General features: G+C 40.9%; 1 protein-coding gene across 1 annotated transcript in view; it reads right to left on the bottom strand.

The window, feature by feature from the left end:
• bckdhb (branched chain keto acid dehydrogenase E1 subunit beta) overlaps positions 1 to 27,065 on the bottom strand; it is a 269,933-nt gene that overhangs the window by 158,228 nt on the left and 84,640 nt on the right. Inside the window, exons 7-8 of the mRNA XM_078212461.1 lie at positions 21,329 to 21,426; positions 6,879 to 6,989 (exon numbers count right to left, since the gene is read on the bottom strand). Coding sequence (XP_078068587.1) covers positions 6,879 to 6,989; positions 21,329 to 21,426 — 209 coding nt within the window. The remainder of the gene's footprint in view (positions 1 to 6,878; positions 6,990 to 21,328; positions 21,427 to 27,065) is intronic.

The following is a 27,065-nucleotide window of genomic DNA, read 5'->3' as shown; positions in this document are numbered from 1 at the left end:
TATATCCGAGGTGCGTGGGGTCCATGATTCTGGTGGCTGCTTTTCAGAGGCAGTGGGAAGTGCAGACAGTGTCAATGGATGGGATGCAAGTTTGATTGATGGACTGGCATCATTCATGACCCTTTGTAGTTTATTGTGGTCTCGTACAGAACAGGAGCCATACCAAGCTGTGATACAACCAGAAAGAATGCTTTCTATGGTGCATCTGTAAAAGTTGGTGACAGTTGTAGCAGACATGCCAAATTTCCTTGGTCATCTGAGAAAGTAGAAGTGTTGGTGGGCTTTCTTAACTATAGTGTTGGCATGGAGGGACCAGCAGAGGTTGTTGGTAATCTGGACACCTAAAAATTTGAAGCTCTCGATCATTTCTACTTTGTCCCCATTGATGTAGACACGGTCATGTCCTCCACTACGCTTCCTGAAATTGATGACCATCTCCTTCATTTTGTTGACATTGAGGAAGAGATTATTGTCATCGCGCCAGTTCACCAGATTCTCTATCTCTTTCCTGTACCCCATCTCATCATTGTTTGAGATCCGACCTACTATGCTGGTGACATCAGCAAACTCGAAAATCGAGTTGGAGGGGAATTTGGCCACACAGTCATAGGTATTAAAGGAGTATAGTAAGGGGCTGAGGATGATTGTGGAAGTGTTGTTGCCTATCCTTACTGACTGGTCTGTGGGTTAGGAAATTCAGAATCCAGTCCCAGAGGGAGGAGCCAAACCCCAGGCCACGGAGTTTGGAGTTGAGTTCCTGTCGTCCATATCTCACAATGTTCCATGTCTCATGACAAATACAGATCCAGATATCCAGCAAGGTGATATTTCAGGCACTGAAAGTTATGTTCTACTGCAGCACATCACCTGCAATGGTTCTCTTCTCTTCCTGCATCAGTACCTATGGAGTCTTCGTAAGATCTAACTTTGGCTCCCATCTATTTCTCATCTATATACTGCCCCTCAACGACTTTCTCTGAAAATACATCAGGTTTTGATAAGTAAAAATTTCCTCCAACTAAAAGACCCAAGCTAAAATACTCAATCCCCACCATAAATTCTTCCAGTACCAACTCTCTGGCATTATATGAGGTTGAACCGGACCACCCGCAGCACTGTATTTTATTAAACCAGAGCTAGACTTCCAAACTGTCGCCATCACCAACTCTCCCAACTTCTATCTCTGTAACATCACCCATGTACGCTGCTGCTCCAGCTCATCTGCAGAACTGCTTATTTATCCCTTTGCTACTTCTTGAGCCAACTATTTCAATGCTCTCCAGGCTGGCTTCCCAATTTTCATCCTCTGTAAACTTGAAATCATCCCAAGCTCTAACGTCAGTATCCTAAGTCTTACCAAGTCCCATTTACACATCAACTCCTGTGCTTGCTGACCTATGTTGGCTACAAGTCAAGAGACACGTTGATTTAAAAATTCTTATCCTTGTTTCTAAATCTCTCCTCTGTATCATCCTTCTCTATCTTTGTAATCCCCTACAGCCTGACAACTCTCCAAGATATCAGCGCTCCTCCAATAATGGCCTTTTGCGCAAACTTGATTTTCATTGCTTTACCATTCATGAATGTGCCTTTAGCTGCCTATGGCCTAAATACAGAATTCCATCCCTAAGCCTGCATCTCTCTTTTTTTCTCCTTTTAAGGTGTTCCTTAAAACCTAACATTTTGACCAAAGCTTATGGTCATAGGAACAAAGGACTTAGTAGCAGGAGTAGGCCATCCAGTCCATCGAACCTGTTCTGCCATTCAAAAAGATCATGGCTGATTTGGTTGTGGTCTCAACTTTACTTTTCTGCCTGCTCCCATAACCCTTTGACTCCCCTGTCTATCAGATATCTGTCTAACTCTGCCTTGAATAAATTCAATGACCCAACCTCCTCTGATCTCTGAGTAAGAGAATTCCTCAGACCAACAACTCTCAAGAGCAAAAAAAAATGTTCTGATCATAGTCAGTGATTCTGTGATTCTGTTTCAAATTATATTTGATAATACTTCTGTGAAGCGTGATATAAGTGCAAGTTTTCTGCTGTACTAATATAGATTGTGTTTCATTCCAATTTATACAGTCATTAAATTATATATAAAATCAGTTTTATTAATATTTTTTCACAAAATAGAATCAAAATTGTATATGATTATCTTTTCACTTTGAGGCAGATATTTATAGAATTATATAGAAGGAAAGGAAGTTGCATTTAATTCAAGAGGTTGATGTCCTCAATGCTTCTCCAAAGAAAATCACAGTCAATGAAGTTCATTTGTAAGCAGATATTGTTATTATGTGGAATATGGCAGCCAACTTGTTCACAGCAAGGTCCCATAATTGCAACAAGATAAATAAACAGTTAAGATTGTTTTAACGCTGTTGGCTGAGAATGTTAGGCCAGGGCACTGAAGAATTCCCTTGGTCTTTGTCTTAAAAAGTAATGCCATGAGATCTTTTACATTCATCTGGGAGATCGGACCATCAGAGCTCTCCTGCCCTTCTCCCTTTTGTGCCATGGATCTTTTAAATTCGCTTGAACCATAGAACCATAGAAAATTACAGCTCAGAAACAGGCCTTTTGGCCCTTCTTGTCGGTGCCGAACCATTTTTTTGCCTAGTCCCACTGACCTGCACTTGGACCATGTCCCTCCACACCCCTCTCATCCATGAACCCATCCAAGTTTTTCTTAAATGTTAAAAGTGACCCTACATTTACCACTTTATCCGGCAGCTCATTCCACACTCCCACCACTCTCTACGTGAAGAAGCCCCCCCTAATATTCCCTTTAAACTTTTCTCCTTTCACCCTTGACCCATGCCATGTGGTTTTTTTCTCCCCTAGCCTCAGTGGAAAATTCTTGCTTGCATTCACTCTATCTATACCCATCAAAATCTTATAGACCTCTATCAAATCTCCCCTCATTCTTCTACGCTCCAGGGAATAAAGTCCCAGCCTATTCAATCTCTCTCTGTAACTCGGCTTCTCAAGTCCCGGCAACATCCTTGTGAACCTTCTCTGCACTCTTTCAAACGTATTTACATCCTTCCTGTAACTAGGTGACCAAAACTGTACAGGCACAGCAAAGTTTGTCAAGGAATATTAAAAATTAGAAATAAAATAACCAAGCTGTAATTGAAAAACTGTGAGTTCAAGCATGGCTTCAAATTTAGAATTGCTGAACTTAGTTGAACTTTGCAGAATAGTTGCGACAGACTGCCTTCTGAATGAAGCATTCAGATCCAAAATGTTATAAGTTCTTAAATAGTTTTACAGAATAGTTGGCAGAGTAGAAATAAGATAATTAGTGTCCAGCCACTACCGCTCAGCATGGCAGTCACCTTCATGAATTCAGACTTGCTTGCCAGACAAATCTAACAGTTTTCCCACACTAAAATTTTGTTCACTCCGGGAATATGTCTTAAAAAAAGAAAGTGAAGGTTGCAAAGCAATGTAATTACTGTCCTAGAAAATGATATTCATTTTCTTATGTGATTTTTAAACTTGTGTGATTATTAACCCTTTCAACTATACAGTGTGACAAATATCAGCATTTGTAACTGGGTCCAAGAAACCAAAAATTGTGCGAGAAGCAAAAACAAAATTTGAAAGGAGATTTTAGGAATGTACCTAATATGGGCAGAAAGGGAAAAATTAACCCAGAAGAAGGGGGAAAGAAAGCTCTAAGCAAAACAGCAGGCTAGATAAGAATGTGTTTTTGGCAACACCTGAAAAAAAACTTTGTTGTTTATGGAGGAACAAATTTTTTAATTAATTCAGGATAAAAATGAACTAATTGAAAAAAATTAAATGGAATGCATGTCTGTGTTCCGACAAGCCAAATGGTGCTAAAATTGTGAAGAACAACTTCTACTTTGAGGAGTGTAGATAACATGTAGATAAAGCATGTTGCTCATAACAAGAGGCATCAAACATCACAAACTGTAAATTTAGAAAGAGAATAATGAATAATTAGCACCAATTATGTGGCAGTAATTTGATCAAACTTAGCCCTAAACCACATAAGTAAAGCTCTTATGGGTTAGGAGTCTTTTGAATGTCAAGATTAGATGACATCTCTGGGATCATGCCAAGCTGTTAACTCTTGCAACACTGCCTACAAACCATCTCATCTAGATACTGCTGAGCTACCAACATTCCATACAATTTCTCTTACAGTAACAGTTTGAAATTTAAAAGTGCATTGAAATTAATATTGTTGGATCTGTGGGTTCAACGTGTCAACTCCACAATACACGATTAACTGAAAAATGGCAACAGAAAGCTAATTTCAACCAACATTTTCAGTGTGATCCCACCTCTAAACAGAAATGTAGAACCTTAACAACAATTATGAGGCAAGGGAAGAAGGGTTGAAGAGAATTCATGTTGATCAGTGTTTTGATTTGAGTATCTTTGTAACACAAGGCTAACATTTTAGTAATAGAACAACTCCTGGCATTAGACAAGCTTTGTTTCTGAAAGGCATGATACTGTTTCAGTAAAATTTGCAAAATGAAACTTAAGGAACAGAGTTTCAAGTGATAGAATCATATGGCACAGAAAGAGGCCATTCAGCCCATTGTGTCTGTGCCAACCGAAAAAAGAAAAAAAACTAGCTGTTCATTATAATCCCACTTTCCAGAACCCAGTCCGTAGCCTTACACATTATATATTCAAACATAAGAATATAAGAACTAGGAGCATGAGTTGGCCCCTCGATCCTGGCTGATCTAATTTCAGTCTCAACTCCACTTGCCTGTTTTCCATAACCCATCTCCCGTTACTAATTTAAAAATCTGTCCATCTCCTCCTTAATCTTACTCAATGTCGATGCATCCACTGCACTCTGAGGCAGTGAGTTCCACAGATTCACGACCCTTTGGGAGAAGTAGTTTCTCCTCATCTCAGTTTTAAATGTGCTACCCCTTCACATAAAACCAGCCTCCCATCCATTGACTCTGTCTACACTTCCCGCTGCCTCGGCAAAGCAGCCAGTATAATTAAGGACCCCACGCACACTGGACATTCTCTTTTCCACCTTCTTCCTTCGGAGAAAAGATACAAAAGTCTGAGGTCACCTACCAACCGACTCAAGAACAGCTTCTTTCCTGCTGCTGTTAGACTTTTGAATGGACTTATCTTGCATTATGTTGATCTTTCTCTGTACCCTAGCTATGACTGTACTACTACATTCTGCACTCGTTTCCTTCTCTGTGAACGGTATGTTTTGTCTGTATGGCGCGCAAGAAACAATACTTTTCACTGTATGTTAATACATGTGACAATAATAAATCAAATCAAAACTATGACCTCTTGTTCTAGATTGCCCCACAAGAGGAAGCATTCATTCTACATCTACTTTATCAATACCTTTTATCATCTTATACAGCCAAATTAGATCTAGGCCCTTAAAATTCATGTTTGCCTTTACAAAACAATTTGTTTTATGCAGACATGAGCTGAGCAACAATCAGCAAAAAATGGGTTGTATGACAGCATATCATAACTGCTTCATCGAAGAACATCTGCCAATTTTAATGTGGGCACTGTTGTCAGCATGTAAAAGGCTAACAAGGTACTGGACACACAAAGTAAATAGGGATCCCAAATAACAGAAAGGGCTGGGCAGTCACAGTACAGAAAAAAAGCAAGGTAAAAGCAAAATGCTGCTGAAGCTGGAAATTTAAAATAAAAACAGAAAATGCTGGAAAAATTCAGCAGGTCAGGCAGCATCTGTGGAAAGAGAAACAGAGTTAATGTTTCGAGTCCGTACGACTCTTCTTCAGAGCATAGTACAAGATTCTTTGGATAAAAAAAATCTGACATTTGCAATAGGTTCTGAATATGTTCCGCTACGAATATTGGAATAGCTCTTTATCATGGGCAGCACAGTGGTTAGCACTGCTGCCTCACAGTGCCAGGGATCCGGGTTTGATTGCAGCTTGGGTGACTGTTTGCACGTCCTCCCCATGTCTGCGTGGGTTTCCTCCGGGTGTTCCAGTTTCCGCCCAGAGTCCAAAGATGTGTAGTTTGGTTGGATTGGCATGCTACATTGCTCCTTAGTGTCCCAAGATGTGTAGGTTAGGGGGATTAGTGGGATAAATATGTGGGGTCACAGGGAAAGGCAGGGTGAGATATTCTGTCAGAGAGCTGGTCCAGACTCAATGAGCCAAATGACCTCCTTCTGCACCAAAGGGATTCTATGACCTCACAACTATTCTCAACAACAAGAAACTACTTATGTGAGGACATCTGCACTGTTTGGGCCATCTCAGACCGTGAGAATACTAGTTAAAACCACAGTGTGCATACTGACCTACTTGGCTGGTTTAATTACAACTGAAATAATCCACAGCAACAACAATTATAGGCAAAACGCCCATAGGAGAGAATTGGAACAAGGTGCTGTCATGCAATCTCAATACAATCTCCAGAAATGCATCTGAGCACCTGCATGACCCAGAAGCCAAAAACAAACCAATGCAAGACTGGCAGGATGAAATACACGGACTGATTGTAAACTGCACATATTTCGTACATTTTGTTTGCTTAAAAAACACCTTGACATATTCCATTACATACAAATTTTGGCAGTAATTCTATATAGGATGAAACTAAAAACATTTCACACATGTTAATCATAGCTGCATCTGCCACTAAAGAAACGATGATCGTTTATACTCTTCATTAAGAATGTGAGCAGATAAAATACACAGAGAAGCCCATTAGCCTAGATCACAATTAAAGTGACAGCGAAACTGCCAAGCAGTACAATCTCATCTGTTAATCCTCTGAAAAACTACGCAAACGTTTTCTTTTTAAAAATGCATTATGCAATCATTGGCTTTATAAAGATAGTTTACCAAGGCATACCTTGCAGACAGTCTCAGTATCCCAAGGCAGAATGGTTTTCAAATCAATTACTTCACAAGAGATTCCCAACTTCTCCTGAGCCATGCTGGCCACCTCTCTCATAACATGAACCTACAAAGGAACAAGAGTCAGTTTAAAACATTAGCAAATATGTTTATTTTCAGTAATCGTTTTGAGTATTTATGTAAGTCACATAAACCACAAGGGAGAATTAAATAGAACAAGCTTATTTTTCTTCTCCATCTTCCTCTTCTTTGATTCTCTTTATTGCTTTCTCTATGTTTCAGTTCTCTCTTTAAAAGTCAATTTTGGGAATTACATACATTTTCTCATACTATCTTCAGCTGGAGCCAAATCCTAGGAAGCCAGGAACTTATCGCCATTTGAAACAGTAGAAAAATGACAGCAAAACTACACAGTTTAAATTTCTAATACTGCTTTGAATGCTGGAATTGTGAACCCTATAAAAATTACTGTTCTTGTTAGGAAAAGGTGAGAATGTTATCCTTGTGAGAATGAAATCCTGAGATTGTCTGCATCGTCCGTTCAAAGATGCGTGGGTTAGGTGGATTGGCCATGCCAAATAGACACTTAGTGTCAGGGGGACTAGCAGGGTAAATATGTGGGGTTACAGGGATAGAGCCTGGCTGGGATTGTTGTCAGTGCAAATTCGATGGGCTGAATGGCCTACTTCTGCGCTGTAGGGAATCTATGGGAGCAGAAAATTTCACTCGCCTATACACGATTCAATCAAATCCATCAGGTTTATAGTTGACTGAATATATCAAGTATAGTGGAGCCATTTTGTGAATTACACTTTAATTACATTTAGTACAGATAATTCTGCAATTAAGCTGTGCAATCTTACTTAAGAGATATGACAGTTTAAAACCTAAAATGAAGCAAAGTACCTGACTATCTAATCCAATGTTGGCTGTCACAGCAACGTAAACCTTAGAAGACAGCTTCAACTGTACAGATGTGAAATTTCTACTCCCATACATCAGAAACATCTTGCTTGTTTTAAACATGCAACTGTTTTGATTGACTCACAATGTAATACAGTTTCTGTTGGAATAGAGGCAATTTTATGTCGTAAGCTCCTGCCGACCAAAAAATGGACTGATGTCTCCCAAATTATACTTTTGACCTTTGCATTTAGCACAGCAAGAATGAAGATTTAATTCCCATCAGTCTGACAAGCCTTAAACTCCTTAATTGAAAACAATGTTCCAGTCTACTGAGTCACCAAGGCCTTTACTATTTTTGTTCATTAAAGTCAGCCACATGCATTATTAATCTTAGTTACAGATCATGGCACATTCAGGTTACAGCATTTCAGTATCCTTTGCCATAGTTTCCAACCTCAACTCTCCCAAATAAAGTTGACTTTCTTCATCTCTCATCCATCTCTCCTCTGCTGCCAAAATACTAACCCACATTTCATTGCTGTACAGTCAGAATTCACTAATGCCTTTGTCGCCAACTTGCACTATGGTCAAACTATATCATGCAGTATACCACAGCTTGCAATCTCACATACCTTATCACCTATGACCGCAACCTCCAACACCTACACATGCCCCACAGACTCAATTTAAGACTCCAAGCCCAGCTTCAAATCCCTCCATAACCTTGTATGCTCCGCCTATTTCCATAAACTTACCCAGCCACATGCGTTGGCCATCCAATACAGCTGTACTTGTCATTCCTCACTTTATCTTCACCCCACTGTTGCTAACGGCTACTTTAATCACCTTACCCCATCCTCTTAAACTCTTTCTCTTTGCATCATTGCCTTGCCAGCTCCTTCGTGGCCTTCAATAGCCACCTTTAATGCCTCCACGTAGATGGTGATTTTCTTCTTTCTTCACTCCCCTGCCTTCTACATGTCCATACATTATCCATTGTCCAATAAAACACTATGATGTCTCGTTGTACATAATAAGTACCATACAAATATCACTGATTGTCTCCCAGTAATGGGGCCTTTTGCAGTGTTACTGAAAAAAAAGCGTCTTCTTTAGTTTATTCAGAAAATACTAAGAATTAAGTGCTTATTCATTTATTTCAACTTCAAAACTTTTGATAATACAGAAAAATATTTTTGTATTATGAAGTGCAGGTTACATCAAGTACTTAAAATACAACATGTGAAGTTTGTTACTGAAACACTGTTTCAATTGACCACGCTTTCAGTGTAAACATGAGGTTAATGGATTATCAGCAACCCAAGATCAGCCTTTAAATTTGCATATCACACTCCTGAGGTCAAGGAATTTACAAATAATTAAAAGCAAATATCAGGAAAATATCAAAAGAAATGCAAAAGGATTCATCATAACTGCAATGTAGCTGATTAACTAAGCACGCTTACTGACTAAGGTTATCCTTTAAAGTTAAAGAAAATAGACAAATATCCATCATCATAATGATGTGTTTTTTTATCGTTACTCATCCATATTAAAGGTCCAATGTATTTTCATTTCCTTTCTGGGTGCATTAGTTGAATCAGCCTTTCATTCCCCCCCTCGAACTGAGAACAGTTTCTGGATCAAACATTCCAAGGAATATCATCTGGAAGAAGCAACTAAGATGACTTCCTACTCTCATCAATAGCAAACACAGCAGTGCCCAATCTACTGGACTTCCAGCATTTCAAAGGGAAATGAGGAAAGCAGAGAAAGACAAACTTTAAATTATCATGCATCACTTCAAATGTTTTTTGAAGAAATATATCTGATTCTAGGGTCAAGTTCTGCTCTCAAACTTCTGTAAGATAGTGGTGTGAATAGTGACGACGAAATTCCAATGTCACAGTATTCATTTGGACATAAAGTATATGGACAGAACTTTCAGATTTTTCTAAAGCTGTTCTGACATATCAAACCACTATCTGTTTATGTAAGATGAGCTTCCAACAGGTATGACTTCACATCAGTGCTCCAGCTGACATAAATTCACCATTAGAAGTTGTCAGAGTTGCTCTAAGAAGTCTGTCCTTTGATATACTAGTTCAAAGTATAAGGTTTGATTTCAAATCAGTAAGTGGCTTTATTCCACAGCAATGGAGGTGATCAAAATCACACTGTCAAATGGCAAACCCCATCTCTGATAAGATAAAACAATTAACACATTGTGCTATCCGACTTTGTTGGGCTACCTGGCTTTATTTAAATGGATTAATCCTCGAAGTCTGTCCTTCAACCTAGGGCAGAGCCTCCTCGGCCTGCAAGGTTTTGTCTTTTCAATCCTCTCACTGAGTTTTGCTGCTTGAATGTCTCTGTTCTATTCTTAAACAAAGTGACCATTGATGCAACCATGACAGCCAACAGGTTAGAGGCAGAGTGGAATATACAACAGGACTGAACACAGCAAACAAAGTATACACCAAACAGAATCTATTTAAACACAGTATTTCCTGGCCTTTACAAACAGTACACATGGCCAGAATTACAGCAAAGACAACACATTATTTCCCCAGCAAAATGCAGTGTGTGTATTCAAGAGGCGGTTGGATATAGCAGTTGGAGCAAATAGGATCAAAGGTTATGGGGAAAAAGGCAGGATTAGGCTACTGAGTTGGATGATCAGCCATGATCATAATAAGGCGGACAAGGCTCAAAGGGCCAAATAGCCTCCTCCTGCTCCGATCTTCTATGTTTCTATGTAACTGCAACACTATATTCTCCTTTCTTTCCCCCCTATGTACTCTATGAAGGGTATGTTTTGTCTGAATAGCGTGCAAGAAACAATACTTTTCACTGTATCCCAATACATGTGACAAAAATAAATTAAATCAAAGATTGTTACATATTACAAAATTGTGTGTGTACATTTTCCAGATGTGATTGATGGTGGTCTGACCCATCATCTTATATATCGTCATTTTTAAAAGCTGTTCATTGTGTCAAAAAACCTTCTTTTCTCATAATCCAACAAAAATGAAATGGTTTTCCAATATAAAGGCAACTTATCCAGTCAAATTTCTTACTAATTGGGACAGTGGTGGGCAACCTGCAGCCCGTGGGCCACATCAGGATTCTGAGTGAGGCCCGCGAGACATTCTGTTGACCCAATTGTCCATGGGCAGTGTTGCCAGACTCCGCAGGTTTCTGTCTACGTAGATCTTTTCCTACCCATATCACTAAAGTAGGACAAATGTAACGTCAGGGCACGTGAAGGGAGGTGCTTGCTGATTTCTCACAATGACTGTGTGAGTTATGCGTTCCCGCTGTGTTGATACAGTTCAATCAGCATGCCCTGCAAATTCGAGCTACACAAGTGCCCCAGGTGACCTTCTTGGTTATGACACCAGTTGAAGGGGGAGGTTGCGTTTCTTTTATGTTACTTTTGTATTTGAAGGTAAGTGTAAATATTTATTTTGTTCTTACCATTTGAAGTTGATAACAGTTGTATAAGTACAGGAATGATTAAACATTTTCTGTATCTATTAAATGTATTCAACCTTATTCAGCGCTTCATAGTTAGTGAACAAGCCGGATTTCAATCTTGCAGCCCACTGAGATGGAGAAGGGCCACTCTTGCGACCCACTCACTAGTCTAGGTTGCCTACCACTGATTTAGGATCTATGAGAGCCAACATCTCATTTTAACCAACTTTAGTCATGTTTGGTTTTGAAACTAATAAGAATGCATATTGGTTGTAAAAAACACACTATGCAAAGTAACTGTGAAAAAGGGCCAACAAATCCAGACACAATGGTCATTAATGGCGTCCTTTAGACCTAAAATCATGGCACATTAACCAACCCTGATTTCCAGACAGTATCCAATGTGGATAGCTACCGCAAATCTCCTCTACTCTCTCTGCATTACTCCTCTGGGGTCACATCAACCTGGTTCCACGCATGGCTGCACCCAAAAGCCTGCACCGGGAAACATTTCCACACACAGTCAGTTTTTGTCAAAATGCTGAAGTTACTCTATTTCACCTTCCAACTCTCTGACCAGCCTTAAAAACAACCTTAAAATCTATTTTTTTCAATTGTGCATTTGCTCAGTTTTCCTAATTCTGTTCTTCCTATACATACTGACTTGTGAGAAATTAGTACTTGGTATTTTTTTCCAAATAATAAAAGCACTATATAAATATAACTTGCTTTTTAAATTGTAAAAAAGGTTCAGTAGAAAATGGGAAGTCCAATTCTATGGGTTCAGAAGCAAACAGGGTCTGGGAAAGTAATTAAACATTTGGAACAGTGATTATGTCGTGACGAAATATCTCCTGATATAATATAGTTTGACCCATAAGCATGAACGTGATGAACTGTAGAGTTACACAACAGAAACTGAAATTTTCAAAACATATGTTATAAAAGAAAGTCGGAACAGGATATGGATGTGTTTCAAAAGTTTCCCTGCTACCCTCTTGCCCAATATGGGGTGAGGGGGAGAGTCTGGGAGCTCCGGTTTCCTCCCATTGTCCAAAGATGTGCAGGTTAGGTTGACTGGCCGTGCTAAATTGACCCTAACGTCAGGGGGATTGGCAGTGTAAATGAGGGTTACAGGAATAGGGCCTGGGTGGGATTGTGGTCAGTACAGACTCAATGGGCATGCTGGTTAGCTGCATTGGCCACACTAAATTCTCCCTCTGTGTACCCGAACAGGCACCGGAATGTGGCGACTACGGGATTTTCACAGTAACTTCATTGCAGTGTTAATGTAAGCCTACCTGTGACACTGATAAATAAACTTAAAACTTCTATCATTAAAACGTCACAGAGGTTGTGAGGAAATAAGGTATTCTTCAGTAACATTTCTTGCAAATGTAAACTGGAAATACCACAATATAGGGCAAACATTTATCATACATTAAATATTTAAGCAAATACTGTTAACCATTGCAGTTAAAATATAAAAGAAATAAGATCTAAAATTAAGATCTAAATAGTTAACTAGGTTGGTCAGTGCTCGAATACAACCGGATTTGAATGAAGAACGGAAAAGATGTAAAAAGATGCCAAAATGGTAACCAGGGGAAGAAATGAAAATATCATTTGCTCAGTTTGTAGCAGGAAGCCTATTAATCTCGTGAGGTACAATTAAGGTTGGAAGATACGAGTCGGAGTGCAACAGGATAGCTGGGCTATTAAAAAATTCTGTCAACAGTTTTTTTTTAAACTGCGGAACACATTGCTGGAATTGAACTGACAAGAGTCGAAAAATGTAGCTTGAAAAGAAATCAGAGGTCGATACTAAAAAGTTCAACAGAAAGACAAAACTTGGCTAACCATAAAACAACAGTATCACAACAGAAAACAAGGAAGAAAAATAGGCCTCCCCATGGCATTTTCTTTTTTGCAACTCCAAACTTTCAAAGTGAGGTGAATTCTGAATCCTGGAATTCTTTATATTACAGTCTATAATAAAGTAAAATTAACAGTGATCTAACCTAAGGGCAGTGTAATAATTTGAAGCTAATGTGAATTTAGGAAGTCAGGTTGTGTCCAACACAATCACAGGATTGTTATAGTGTAGAAGGAGGTCACTCAGCCCATCACGTCTGCACCAGCTCTCCGAATGAAGAATACCCACAGTGCAATTCTCCTGCCTTCGCCCCATAATCTTACATATTCTTCCTATTCAGATAACATTCAACTTCCATTCAGAACACTTCAATTGAACCTGCCTCCCTCATATTCTCGGGCAGTGCATTCCAGACCTTAACTATAAGCTTCATGAAAAAAATTTCCTCATGTTGCTTTTGCTTCTTTTGCATTTCACTTTGAATCTTTGCCCTCTCATTCTCAATCCTTTTGTAAGTGGGAACACGTTCTCTTCATCTGCTCTGTCCAGACGCCGCATGATTTTGAATATCTCTGTCAAATCTCCTCTCAGCCTATTCTTCTCCAAGGAAAACAGTTCTAGATTCTCCATAACCTAAATTCTTCATCCCTGGAATCATGCTCATGAAACTTTTCTGCATTCTCACAGAGTCAGAGTCGTACAGCGCAGAAAAGGCCTTTCTGTCCATCGAGTCTGCACTGACAATACCACTGAATGCACACTAGTCCCATTTTCTCCAACAACTTCACATCTTTCCGAAAGTACAGCATCCAGGCCTCTGCAAAAAATTCCAGCAGGTGAGTTAAATACAATTTTCTCTAAGAAATCCATGCTGGCTTTCTTCCATTAGCCTGCAATTGTGGGTGACTTTAATTTTGTCGAAGATTATTATTTCAAAATGAAACTTTTAGTTTTTTAACGCTGTGGCAATTAATGTGTGAACATAGAACATTGAACAGTACAGCACAGAACAGGCCCTTCGGCCCACGATGTTGTGCCGAGCTTTATCTGAAGTGTGACAGTAGATGTATAAATTAATATATTGTTTTTCAGAAAATGTTTGATGAGGTAATTGACAGGGGTTTTCTCAATAAAGCACAGCTCATAGGAGCCAATGGTAAGACATAAAAAAATAGAAATTAATCTTCAATGGTAATTTATTAATTGGGTAGCAGTAATTAGGAACAGATCATTTCTTGGTTCTAAAATCACTGCAGTTCATATTAAATAATGATTTTTTTTCCCACAAATAGATTATATAAATTTGCAAATTACGACAATGTGTGGAAAAGCTGGATTTTCTAACTTGGATCAAGTTCAAAGACATCGACAGAGACTTAGTCACTAGGTAAACAAAAGGCGGAAGAGATTTGAACTGAGATTTGTAGTGTTCTGCATACCAATGCGAGAATATAAACAATATAATTGAACGATGAAGATAAAGGGATAGCTTCTTAAATGTGCTGAATTTCGATGCAATGGTTGAGTAATTTGAAATATTATGATACCGTATGGCACGCAAATAGAGTTTTAGTGTCTGAGCTCTTGCACAAATCCAAGTCTTTGCAAAGGATATTGTCAGTCTATAAAATATTCAAGAGAAGACAAATATATTAAAAAAGAGACATTAAAGAGTACAGCTCAAAAGAGCAGCAGGGATGATTCATATTTTTATATCACTGAACAATGGAAAGGTCAATAGAAACTCTTCTGTCAAGAACATTCTACATAGTTACCGCACTGATGCTTTCAGTAAATAGCAGTACAGGAAGTAGCAATGAAATGGGCTTTAACTACCTGCTGAGGCTCTTACTGTCCAGATGGCAGCAGTAAGAAAATACTGTCAAAAGATGTCCCCATCTTACCAGCTGTCTCTGTTCAACAGCCATGCTGTCAACTGAAAGCATTCCACCCCAGGAAATATCAATGTCCGAGTGAGAGTCTGCTGAAAACTTTGGCAATGTTTTTCAGAGTCATCACAGCCCTTAACATCCTAGATACCGGCTCCTTCTAGTCTTCTACGGGGGCATCTCTGTCTGCATTATATAGCTGCATCAAGCTATTTACCAATGCCCTTCTCACTAGGACTAACCACAATATCCCATTCCCAAAGGTGGACCACTGAGCTGAATAATGGAGGAGAGTTATTATGGAAAGATGTTGTGGTCAACTCAATCAATGTTTAAGAGAACATTAGAATAACATCCACTGACTTACAGTATGATTATTGTTATTGCCATTTCAGCTAGAAACCTTCAGTGGTCAATATAAGGTGCTAAATTTTGAAATTTGTAATATGGCATAGTGAGTAGGTAAGTAGCTAAAAGACATCTTCACAGACTTGATTATGCCAAACTGCCTATTTTTCCAACTATTACCATTGATGCTTATTTTTTAGTCAAGTGAATGCAGGTTCAAACACCACTCTTCTTAATCTGAGCAGCATCAAGGGCAGGGAAAAGACCCTCAGTGAAAATTGGATTCAAACCCAGATCCCCAGAGCATTACTATGAGTCTCTGGATTACTAGTCCAGTGAAAATTTTGAAAAATCATGACAGCAGAATTAGCTATATTACTGTATCACTTCGTCTAAGTCATTATCAGGGACTGTAAATAGGTATGGCTGCAGCACTGCAGCATTCCTCTATTCACTGCCTGCTAACATTAAAATTCCACATTTGCATACACTCTCTGCTTCCATCAACCAACCCTTCATCCATGTTAATATATTACCCACCCCCCTCAACTCCATGAGCCCTTAACTAACCTATTAACCTTTTTGTGTTATCTAATGTTTTTTGGAAATTCAAGTATACTACATCGACTGGTTCTTCTTTATTCATCTTACTAGATATATCCTCAAAGAAACTCCAATAAATCTGTTGAACAGGATTTTCCTTTAATAAAACTATGCTGACTTGTTCTGATCATATTATGCTTTTCTATGTGCAATGTTAAAACTTCCTTAATAATAGATTCCAGCATTTTCCCATCAGCTGATGTCAGGCTAACTGGCTTGTAGCTCTCAGTTTCTCTCTTGATTGTCTCTGTTCATTCTGTAAATGTGATCCAGAACTTGGGTAGCTTGCTACTTTTATTCTAAATCCCACTCACACAAAGACCTCTCTATCCTTGGCCTTCCAATATTATTTCAATGAAAGTACAAGCAACGACACCTCACCTTTTTACCAGACACTTCACAATTTTCTGGCCTTAACATTGAGTTTAACAACTGCAGACCTTGAGCACCACTCCCATTTTCTTTCAGACAGCATTCCTGGGCCATGCCACCTTCTCCTCTGTCATATTTTCCATGCTTCCCTCCTCTGCTATTATGATCTAATCCCCTACATCCAGTTTGGACTCATTTGTTGTTTCTGTACTGGCCTCATTGTAACCTCATTTTACTTTACACAATACTTTAGTTGTTCTTTTAACTCCTGTTACCCAAACGTTCATCATCCCCTCCTTTTGTCCTTCTTCTACCCTTTTTTCCCTGGCCTTGGAATTGTTTAAAAGCTGTTAATCTTAAACACCATTCAGTTCTGATGAAAATAATCAACCTGAAACATTGGCCGCGATTCTCCCATCCGCGTCCGCCACTTTTCTGGCGGGCCCAGCCGGGAGACACACGTCTGCAGCCTTGAACGGGGATTTGCGCACGCACGGGGAATGCACGCATTTCTCCCAGAGCCGGCGAGCAGTCACCAGTCAGACCACACTGGAAACTGGCGGGAAGGCAGGTAAGTGATTTGAATATTTTAAAAATCTATTTAGCTTCGGGGTTTTAAAAAAAAAATAAGGGCGGCATGGACAAGTTGGGCTGAGGGGCCTGTTTCCGTGCTGTAAACCTCTATGACTCTATATTAAATATGTAGGTTAGTTAATTATCGGAGCCTTTCAGGTCCTGATCGAATCTCCCACCCTGACAGGAGTACTTCATTCCGACGGGGTTCAGACTAGCTCCCCATGTTCAGGGAGCTAGCGGGAAACCCCACCAGAATGAAGAGGGGGCAATAGAGCCACCCCCCAGGGAGTCGCTTGGCGGAGGGTGGTGTCCCCTGGGCATGGGCACCCTGGCAGTGCCAGCCTGTGCCCCCTGGCACTGCCCAAGGGGCAAAGTGCCCATGCCCCGGGGGCACCTTGGCACTACCCATCGGACATCGCCAAGGAGGCAGGGCCTATTGTGGGTAGGGCCTAGGTGTGATTGGTGGGAGTGTGGGGTCCCACTGCCACTCTGCATTAGGATCGGTCTGGGATGGAGGGAGGGCAGCGATTGGGGCGGGCTGGGGGGTGGTCTGCCGGGGGGAGGCCTGCCTCCAGGGGGGTTCAGGACGCTCTGGGACCCGGGGGGTCTGGGCTGGCCCGGGAATTGTTGTGAGGGCCGCGATCAGGCCGTGGGGGTCAGGGGGGGGACTCGAGGGGCAGCACTGCAGGGGTTTCGGGCTGGCCAGCAAACGGACGTTTGACAGTTTGGGGCCACTGCGCATGCGCAGAGCTCCAGAATTGTCCAGCTCTGAATAGGCCCTGCCCCCTGGGTTTTTAATGAGATTCACAACTGGGCCCTCTGCATTGCACAGAGTGCAGAGATTCAGGTGAGAAGCTGAACTGTCAAAACAGTCGTGATCTAGAACAGTTTTCCTGCCAATTCAGCACTTTTGGGAGAATCACCCCCTGTTTCTCTCTGCCATTAGAATATTTCAGAAGCTTTTAGCGTTGATATTCTATTTGCTATAACTTGTATTCCTAAATGCATCAAGTATGTACTGTTAGAAAAAGCTGATTCAGTAACCTGCAGCATATTTTTATTCTTTCTAATGCCATTAAATATTTGCAGTTATAAATAAATAATAGTAAATATTAAAGTGAGGCAATGAAAATAAATAAATTGAAATAAATAATAGGAAATTTCAATTCATTTATTTTCATTCACTATAATATTTGTGAAACAGATGTAGAGAGAAATGGAAATAAAGCACACAAAAGATTTCAAAAATGACACAAGTGGGATATAGAGTGAAGGAGGTGCAAAGAAGACAAATTGCGAAAAAGACAGACACTAAAGAGGACGTGGTTTATCCCGACTTAAAGTTCAAGATTAACTCTTTCTATTCCATGTATATTTTATAGACTTCTAAATCTCCTTCTAATCACCTTCTATGAGAACCAAATATTCCACGTATTTTTGGATCTTTCCTGAGAACTTAGTCCTCCAACGTATTACCTGAATGTTTTATGTGTCCAGCATGCTTCAATGGCCAGAAAGGACCACAATATTCAAAGTACTGCCTAATCGGAGAATGCCTAAAGTCCTATACTCTGTGAATTTGGTAATACAGCTCAGTGTAATGCTTTCTTTGAAGATTACTGTTCTCAATTAAATTGACAGGGTTAAATCTTCTATCATTCCAGATCTCCAAGTTTCTCCCCTAGATAGTTTGCCACATCCCTTGATTCTCCAAGAGGCCAAGAATCGGTCTTCCCAGCTTTACATCTATTCAACGATGAAGGATGCTTCACTCTCTGGGATAGAGAATTCCAAAGATAGCTATCGCGTTGTGTCCCATTTTCCCTTCTAGAATGTAACTTCACAATTACCTATACTGACCTTTGTAAATTTTCCTTGGTGCTGTCCAGTCAGTTGATAAATGCAGGTTTTATTTTAGATACTAGATGGCAATGGCATTGGAAGCCCTGAAAAGTTCACTCCAAAAAGCCACCTTAAAATTTTTAAAGTTTATTTATTAGTCACAAGTAGGCTTACATTAACACTGCAGAGAAGTTACTGTGAAAATCCCCTAGTCGCCACACTCCAACATCTGTTCGGGTACACTGAGGGAGAATTTAGCACAGCCAATGCACATAACCAGCACATCTTTCGGACTGTGGAAGGGAACCAGAGCAACCGGAGGAAACCCACGTAGACATGGGGAGAATGTGCAGACTCCACACAAAGAGTAACCCAAGCCAGGAATCTAACCTGGGTCTCTGGTGCTGTGAGGCAGCAGTGCTAACAACTGTACTACTGTGTTGCCATGTACCTACAGTACAAAATCTGCATGCTATATCTTGACTGCCGACAAAACAATCATCCTCAACACCAGTGCCACACAAGGCTGTGTCCTCAGCCCCCTACTATACTCTTTTTACACCTATGACTGCACGACCAAATTCCCCTCCAACTCGATTTTCAAGTTTGCTGATGACACCACTGTAGTGTGTTGAATCTCAAACAATGACGAGATAGAGTACACGAACAAGATAGAGGATCTGGTGAACTGGTGCGACAAGAATAATCTCTCTCTCAATGTTAACAAAACGGAGGAGATAGTCATCGACTTTAGAAAGCGTAGCGGAGAACATGCCCCTGTCTACATCAATGGGGACGAAGTAGAAATGGTCGAGAGCTTCAAGTTTTTAGGTGTCCAGATCACCAACAACCTGTTCTGGTCCCCCTATGCCGACACTACTGTTAAGAAAGTCCACTTTCTCAGAAGACTAAGTAAATTTGGTATGTCAGCTACGACTCTCACCAACTTTTACAGATGCATTCTTTCTGGTTGCATCACAGCTTGGTATGGCTCCTTCTCTGCCCAAGATGGCAAGAAACTACAAAGGTTCATGAATGTAGCTCAGTCCATTACACAAGCCAGCCTCCCATCCATTGACTGTCTACATTTCCCGCTACCTCGGCAAAGCAGCCAGCATAATTGAGGACCCCATGCACCCCGGACATTTTCTCTTCCGCCTTCTCCCATCATGAAAAAGATACAAAAGTCTGAGGTCACGTACCAACCGCCTCAAGAACAGTTTCTTCCCTGCTGCTGTCAGACTTTTGAATGAACCTACTTTGCACTAAGTTGATCTTTCTCTACACCCTAGCTAGGATTGTAACATTACATTCTGCACTCTCTCGTTTCCTTCTCTATGGATGGTATGCTTTGTCTGTATAGTGCGCAAGAAACAATACTTTTCACTGTATACTAATACATGTGACAATAATAAATCAAATCAAAAGCAAAACTGAATGGAAATGTTGACGTAGCAATTTAAAGATAAATGCCAACAGGAAAAGTGTGACCAAGGTAAGTGACAAGAAGAAAAACTTGTGTACAGAAACAACATAATAGAACAGATACAAGTTTTTACATAAAGCATCAGATAGTTCCTCAGACTGGAAACTTGTGTTTGGATTTTTTTCTGTAATTTATTGGCTGCTTCATCAGGCTCAACTTTCCTCCAAACATTAGGGGTCACTGCACTTATCCCAATGGGCACTCCACTCAGTAGATCTCCACCTAACCAGAATTCCTACTTTCTTTCAGCTAAATCCTTATCCATCTACAGGCTATGTATCAGATACCCGCTGCTTAATGTTTGCTTAGTAGCTTTTCATATGAGACTTTTCACTTCATGAAAATACAGATATACTGAATGTACTAGGGATGTCACTTCCTCAAACAAGTTGGTCAGAGATTCTGAGTGTCAGTCATGGATGGGAAATAGTAGGCATTATCATCAGATTTATTCAATTAGAAACATAACTTTTTTAAATGTACAGCAAACAACCTATACTGTGGGACACACTAGAATATGTATTGTTGGAAAGACAAGTTAGCACAGTTGTGTTTTTTAGTTCTCTTCCTTTAAGACTGCCACCTTTAAAGACTTAGAATCCCTACAGTGCAGTAGGAGGCCATTCGGCCCATCGAGTCTGCACCGACAACAATCCCACCCAAGCCCTATTCCCGTAACCCCACATATTTACCCAACTAATCCCTCTAACCTACGCATCCCGGGACATTAAGGGGCAATTTAGCATGGCCAATGCACCTAACTTGCACATCTTTGGAGTGTGGGAGGAAACCGGAGCACCCGGAGGAAACCCACGCAGACACAGGGAGAATTTGCAAACTCCACACAGACATTGACCCAAGCTGGGAATCGAACCCAGGTCCCTGGCGCTGTGAGGCAGCAGAACTAACCACTGTGCCACCATGCTTCCCCTGGGAATATGAATGTCATGTTACTTAACATATACTGGTCTCCATTTCAGCATTTCAAAACCACTGAAGCTTAAAAGATTAAACAGAAATGATGAAGTATCTTACTTCAATAAATAAAATATACAAACGCTAACCTGAGTTCCCCAGGCAACAAGTGTAACATCATTTCCTTCCTCCAGGACCTCTGCTTGAGAAAGAGGGATTTGATAAGCTTCTACAGGAACTTGTTCCACTGAATAAATGCAAGGAAATAAAAGAACACAACATATTAGTTTGTATACTGTAATAACAGATTATTCTGGAAATACTAAGCACATCAAAGGTCCTCCACCTGAAACATTAATGTTGATTATCTCCATTGATGCTGCCAGACCTGCTGAGTATTTCCAGCATTTCCTGTTTTTATTTGATTTCCAGCATTAGCTGTATTTTGATTTAGTATTAGTTTGCATACTGTTCCCCGCTGTGATGAGCACTTTATAGTGGAGGTTCAGGTTTACGCAATCATTCATGGTCAAAGATAATACATTTATTTCACCGCACAGCAAATTAAGTATCACATGCCCGTTAACAGAAATATTTACATAAACTGTATGTTCTGTAAAAATTAATTATTAAATCAAACGACATTGTCACCTCTCCAGACGGAGGCCAAGTCATTTCTGGATTTCACAATTTTCAGGATTATAGAATGACATCCCATACAGACATAATGCATATGTATTTCATCCGTGTGCTTCCAATATTGGCAAGAACCATAGGTTTAAAGAAGACCATTTGTTGCTCTCCAGGGCTCGCGGAACTACAAAGAGGATCATTTAAAAAGCAAGCATGCAAGCAAGTCAAAAACTGATTGCAACAATTTCACTCAGTGTAGAGATCAGGGAATTTAGTTATATTGATCTTAATTTGGTAAATATGTGTAAGCTACAGGACCTCTGCTATTTAAAATGTAGTACCTGAAAAAGGCCTTAAGTAGTTTAGAGCTACTAACTACTACGGATTAAGTAGTTTAGAGCTATTAACTACTACGGATTACAAGCTGTGCATTATGCAAACACAACTTGTGAGTTATGTTTAACATTTTAATACTGCACTTGATACCTGCTCTGCTGGCTCCACAACTATACTTATAAAAATACTGTGCCCACAGTAAGAAGTTAAACATTTATAATCTTTGCTTTGTCCATGTCTCCGTGATTTGTTGCAGTGCCTGAACACTTAAGTGGCAAGTCCATGAATTCCTTGTGTCTGTTCAAAAAATTTCCAGATAACTGGTGTTTCCAAACAATAGATTTCCACGCTGGAGACATGACAGTGTACTCAGTCAATTTAAAATGATGAAGTTTTTCCTGAAGATTTGTTAGCTGAAGAAAAATGATCAATTACCCCTACTATACTTCTTATACACCTATGACTGTGTGGCCAAATTCCCCTCCAATTCAATTTTCAAGTTTGCTGACGACACCACCGTAGTGGGTCGGATCTCAAACAATGACGAGACAGAGAACAGGAATGAGATAGAGAATCTGGTGAACTGGTGGGGTGACAATAATCTCTCCCTCAATGTCAACAAAACAAAGGAGATTGTCATCGACTTCAGGAAGCGTAAAGGAGAACGCGCCCCTGTCTACATCAATGGGGACAAAGTCGAGAGGGTCAAGAGCTTCAAGCTTTTAGGTGTCCAGATCACCAACAACCTGTCCTGGTCCCCCCATGCCAACAATATAGTTAAGAAAGCCCACCAACGCCTCTACTTTCTCAGAAGACTAAGGGAATTTGGCATGTCAGCTACGACTCTCACCAACTTTTACAGATACACCATGGAAAGCATTCTTTCTGATTGTATCACAGCTTGGTATGGCTCCTGCTCTGCCCAAGACCGCAAGGAACTACAAAAGGTTGTGAATGTAGCCCAATCCATCACGTAAACCAGCCTCCCATCCGTTGACACTGTCTACACTTCCTGTTGTTTCAGCAAAGCAGCCAGCATAATTAAGGACCCCATGCACCTCGGACATACTCTCTTCCACCTTCTTCCGTCGGGGAAAAGATACAAACGTCTGAGGTCATGTACCAACCGACTCAAAAACAGCTTCTTCCCTGCTGCTGTTAGACTTTTGAATGGACTTACCTTGCATTAAATTAATCTTTCTTTACACCCTAGTTATGACTGTAACACTACATTCTGCACTTTGTCGTTTCCTTCTCTATGAACGGTATGCTTTGTCTGTATAGCGCGCAAGAAACAATACTTTTCACTGTATACTAATACATGTGACAATAAAATAAAATCAATGAGCCACTTTGTTTTTGCTATTCAATACCTACTGGCCTAGCCGACAGAGCCTTCTTGACACATGGAGTGATTGACAAGGTTCACAATATTTTGGAGAAACAATTTGTTCAGTTCAGCAGCACAACCTGAACAGAAACATTCAAGGTTATAAAGCAGATTTAAAAATTGCTAAATTTCTGTGTACATTATTATTTCTGAATTAAACAATCCCATTCATAACATTTTTAAATGGGACTGACAAGTACAGTAAGACCTGCTCTCCTGGCTCTCAAAATGTCATGATGTGGAGATGCTGGTGTTGGACTGGGGTAAGCACAGTAAGAAGTCTCACAACACCAGGTTAAAGTCCAACAGGTTTATCTGGTAGCACAAGCCACTAGCTTTCAGAGCGCTGCTCCTTCATCAAGTGGGAGTTCTGCTCACAAACAGGCCATATAAAGACACAAACTCAATTTACAAAATAATGGTTGGAATGCGAGTCTTTACAGGTAATCAAGTCTTAAGGTGCAGACAATGTGAGTGGAGAGAGGGTTAAGCACAGGTTAAAGAGATGTGTATTGTCTCCAGCCAGGACAGTTAGTGAGATTTTGCAAGCCCAGGCAAGTCGTGGGGGGTTACAGATAGTGTGACATGAACCCAAGATCCCGGTTGAGACCGTCCTTATACGTGCGGAACTTGGCTATCAGTTTCTGCTCAGCGATTCTGCGTTGTCGTGTGTCGTGAAGGCCGCCTTGGAGAACGCTTACCCGAAGATCAGAGGCTGAATGCCTGTGACTGCTGAAGTGTTCTCCAACAGGAAGAGAACACTCTTGCCTGGTGTTCTCTTCCTGTTGGGGAACACTTCAGCAGTCACGGGCATTCAGCCTCTGATCTTCAGGTAAGCGTTCTCCAAGGCAGCCTTCACGACACACGACAGCGCAGAATCACTGAGCAGAAACTGATAACAAAGTTCCGCACACATGAGGACGGCCTCAACCGGGATCTTGGGTTCATGTCACACTATTTGTAACCCCCACGACTTGCCTGGGCTTGCAAATTCTCACTAACTGTCCTGTCTGGAGACAACACACATCTCTTTAACCTGTGCTTAACCCTCTCTCCACTCACATTGTCTGTACCTTTAAGACTTGATTACCTGTAAAGACTTGCATTCCAAGCATTATTTTGTAAATTGAGTTTGTGTCTTTATATGCCCTGTTTGCGAACAGAACTCCCATTCACCTGATGAAGGAGCAGCGCTCCGAAAGCTTGTGGCTTGTGCTCCCAAATAAACCTGTTGGACTTTAATCTGGTGTTGTGAGACTTCTTACTCTCAAAATGTCCACATTTACTATAATATATGAATGCAGATTCCAATAGCTGGGTAAGCAGGGATTAAAAGAATAGTCCTTTCAAGGGGTTACAGGCAAGTGGCTTCTTTAGTAAATGGAGACTTGAAGCAAAGTTACTAAGGATTTCATTTGTGGCAAAATCTCTATCCTGTTAATGCTAGCTCAGGATGAACCAGAGGTATTCACAACTTTTTTTTTTTTAAAAGGTTCTCATATACAGTGGAGCCTTTTAAAAAAAGGGACGGCAGTGGTTGGTACTGTTGCCTCACAGCGCCAAGGACCTGTGTTAAATTCCCAGCTTGGGTCACCGTCTGTATGGAGTTTCTACGTTCACCCCATGTCTGCATGGGTTTCCTCCGGGTGCTCCGGTTTCCTCCCACCGTCCAAAGATGTGCAGATTAGATGCATTGGCCATGCTAAATTGCCCCACGTGTCCTGGGATGCGTAGGTTAGAGGGATTAGCGGCATAAATATGTGGCGTTATGGGGATAGGGCCTAGGTGGAATTGTTGTCAGTGCAGACTCAATGGGTCAAATGGCCTCTTTCTGCACTGTAGGGTTTCTATGATTCTATGAACAGTTTTGACTTTATGTAGGCACTGGACCTTGTGTGTTCTCGACTACTGCTTCCTTTGTGCAAATAAAATTACATTTTCTGCAAATAGATTTGCCTGAGAACTGAAGTTTTTATCTTTACTCTACAGCAGGCTTGTCCAATCGGCGGCCCTCTGGCTGCATTATGGCCATGATGTGGAGATGCCGGCATTGGACTGGGGTAAACACAGTAAGAAGTTCAACAACACCAGGTTAAAGTCCAACAGGTGTATTTGGTAGCAAAAGCCACAAAGGTGTAATAAACCTGTTGGACTTTAACCTGGTGTTGTTAAACTTCTTACTGCATTATGGCCCCCAGAGCTGCTGTTCAAAATGCCAATCAAACAGGTAAGTTGAAGATTCTGCAATGACAGGCCTTTCCTCTCTAGTGCTCTATCAGCAGCAGTGAAAACCATCGGGCAGTGAACGTGCTGAGGAAAACAGGTTTTCCCAGGTGGAGGGTGGCAAGGGTGAAAGAGCCTGCTGGGATTCAGGGAAAGGTGAGCCTGCCTGGGGCCATGAGAGAGGGAGTGAGAGAGAATGAATTACTGAGCGTGAATGTGTGAGTGAGTGTGAGAGTGAGAGTATGAGAGTGTGAGAGTGTGAGAATGAGAGTGTGAGTGAGTGTGAGAGTGAGAGTGTGAGAGTGTGAGAGTGAGAGTGTGAGTGAGAGTGTGAGTGAGTGTGAGAGTGAGAGTGTGAGAGTGTGAGAGTGAGGCGCACTCTTGAAATGAAGTGTGAAAATGTTTAAATAGTACTGTTAATTGTAACTAACTAGGTATGACTTTTTCTAATATTTGTAAATTGCATTTGTCTTTGACCTTGTGTCACACGTATACGTTTGTAACTTTGTCAACGTGTGATGTTTTACTCTAAATAGCCTAGTGAGAGAGAGAGTGAGAGAGAGAGTGAGAGAGAGAGTGAGAGAGGGAAAGGGAGAGTGAGAGAGAGAGTGAGAGAGAGAGAGTGAGAGAGAATGAGAGTGTGAGAGAGAGAGTGAGAGAGAGAGAGAGTGAGAGAGAGTGAGAGAGAGTGAGAGAGAGTGAGAGAGAGTGAGAGAGAGAGTGAGAGAGAGAGTGAGAGAGAGAGTGAGAGAGAGAGTGAGAGAGAGAGTGAGAGAGAGAGTGAGAGAGAGAGTGAGAGAGAGTGAGAGAGAGTGAGAGAGAGTGAGAGAGAGTGAGAGAGAGTGAGAGAGAGTGAGAGAGAGTGAGAGAGAGTGAGAGAGAGTGAGAGAGAGTGAAAGAGAGTGAAAGAGAGAGTGAGAGAGAGAGTGAGAGAGAGTGAGAGAGAGAAGAGAGAGAGAGTGAGAGAGAGTGAGAGAGAGTGAGAGAGTGAGAGAGAGTGAGAGAGAGTGAGAGAGAGTGAGAGAGAGTGAGAGAGGAGAGTGAGAGAGAGTGAGAGAGAGTGAGAGAGAGTGAGAGAGAGTGAGAGAGAGTGAGAGAGAGTGAGAGAGAGGAGAGAGAGAGTGAGAGAGAGAGTGAGAGAGTGAGAGTGAGTAGGGAGTGAAGAGAGGAGTGAGAGAGTGAGAGGAGAGATGAGAGGTGAGGTGTGAGAGTGTGGTGTGAGTGGAGTGAGTGAGAGAGGAGTGAGAGTGTGTTGTGTGTGAGACGTGAGTTGTAAGGTGTGTGTGTGTGTGTGGGTGTGTGTG

This window comes from Mustelus asterias, chromosome 5 (genome assembly GCF_964213995.1).
Source record: "Mustelus asterias chromosome 5, sMusAst1.hap1.1, whole genome shotgun sequence".
Taxonomy (NCBI): Eukaryota; Metazoa; Chordata; class Chondrichthyes; order Carcharhiniformes; family Triakidae; genus Mustelus; species Mustelus asterias.
Note: the sequence above shows the minus strand (reverse complement) of the source record. Positions and strands in the feature narration are given on the sequence as shown.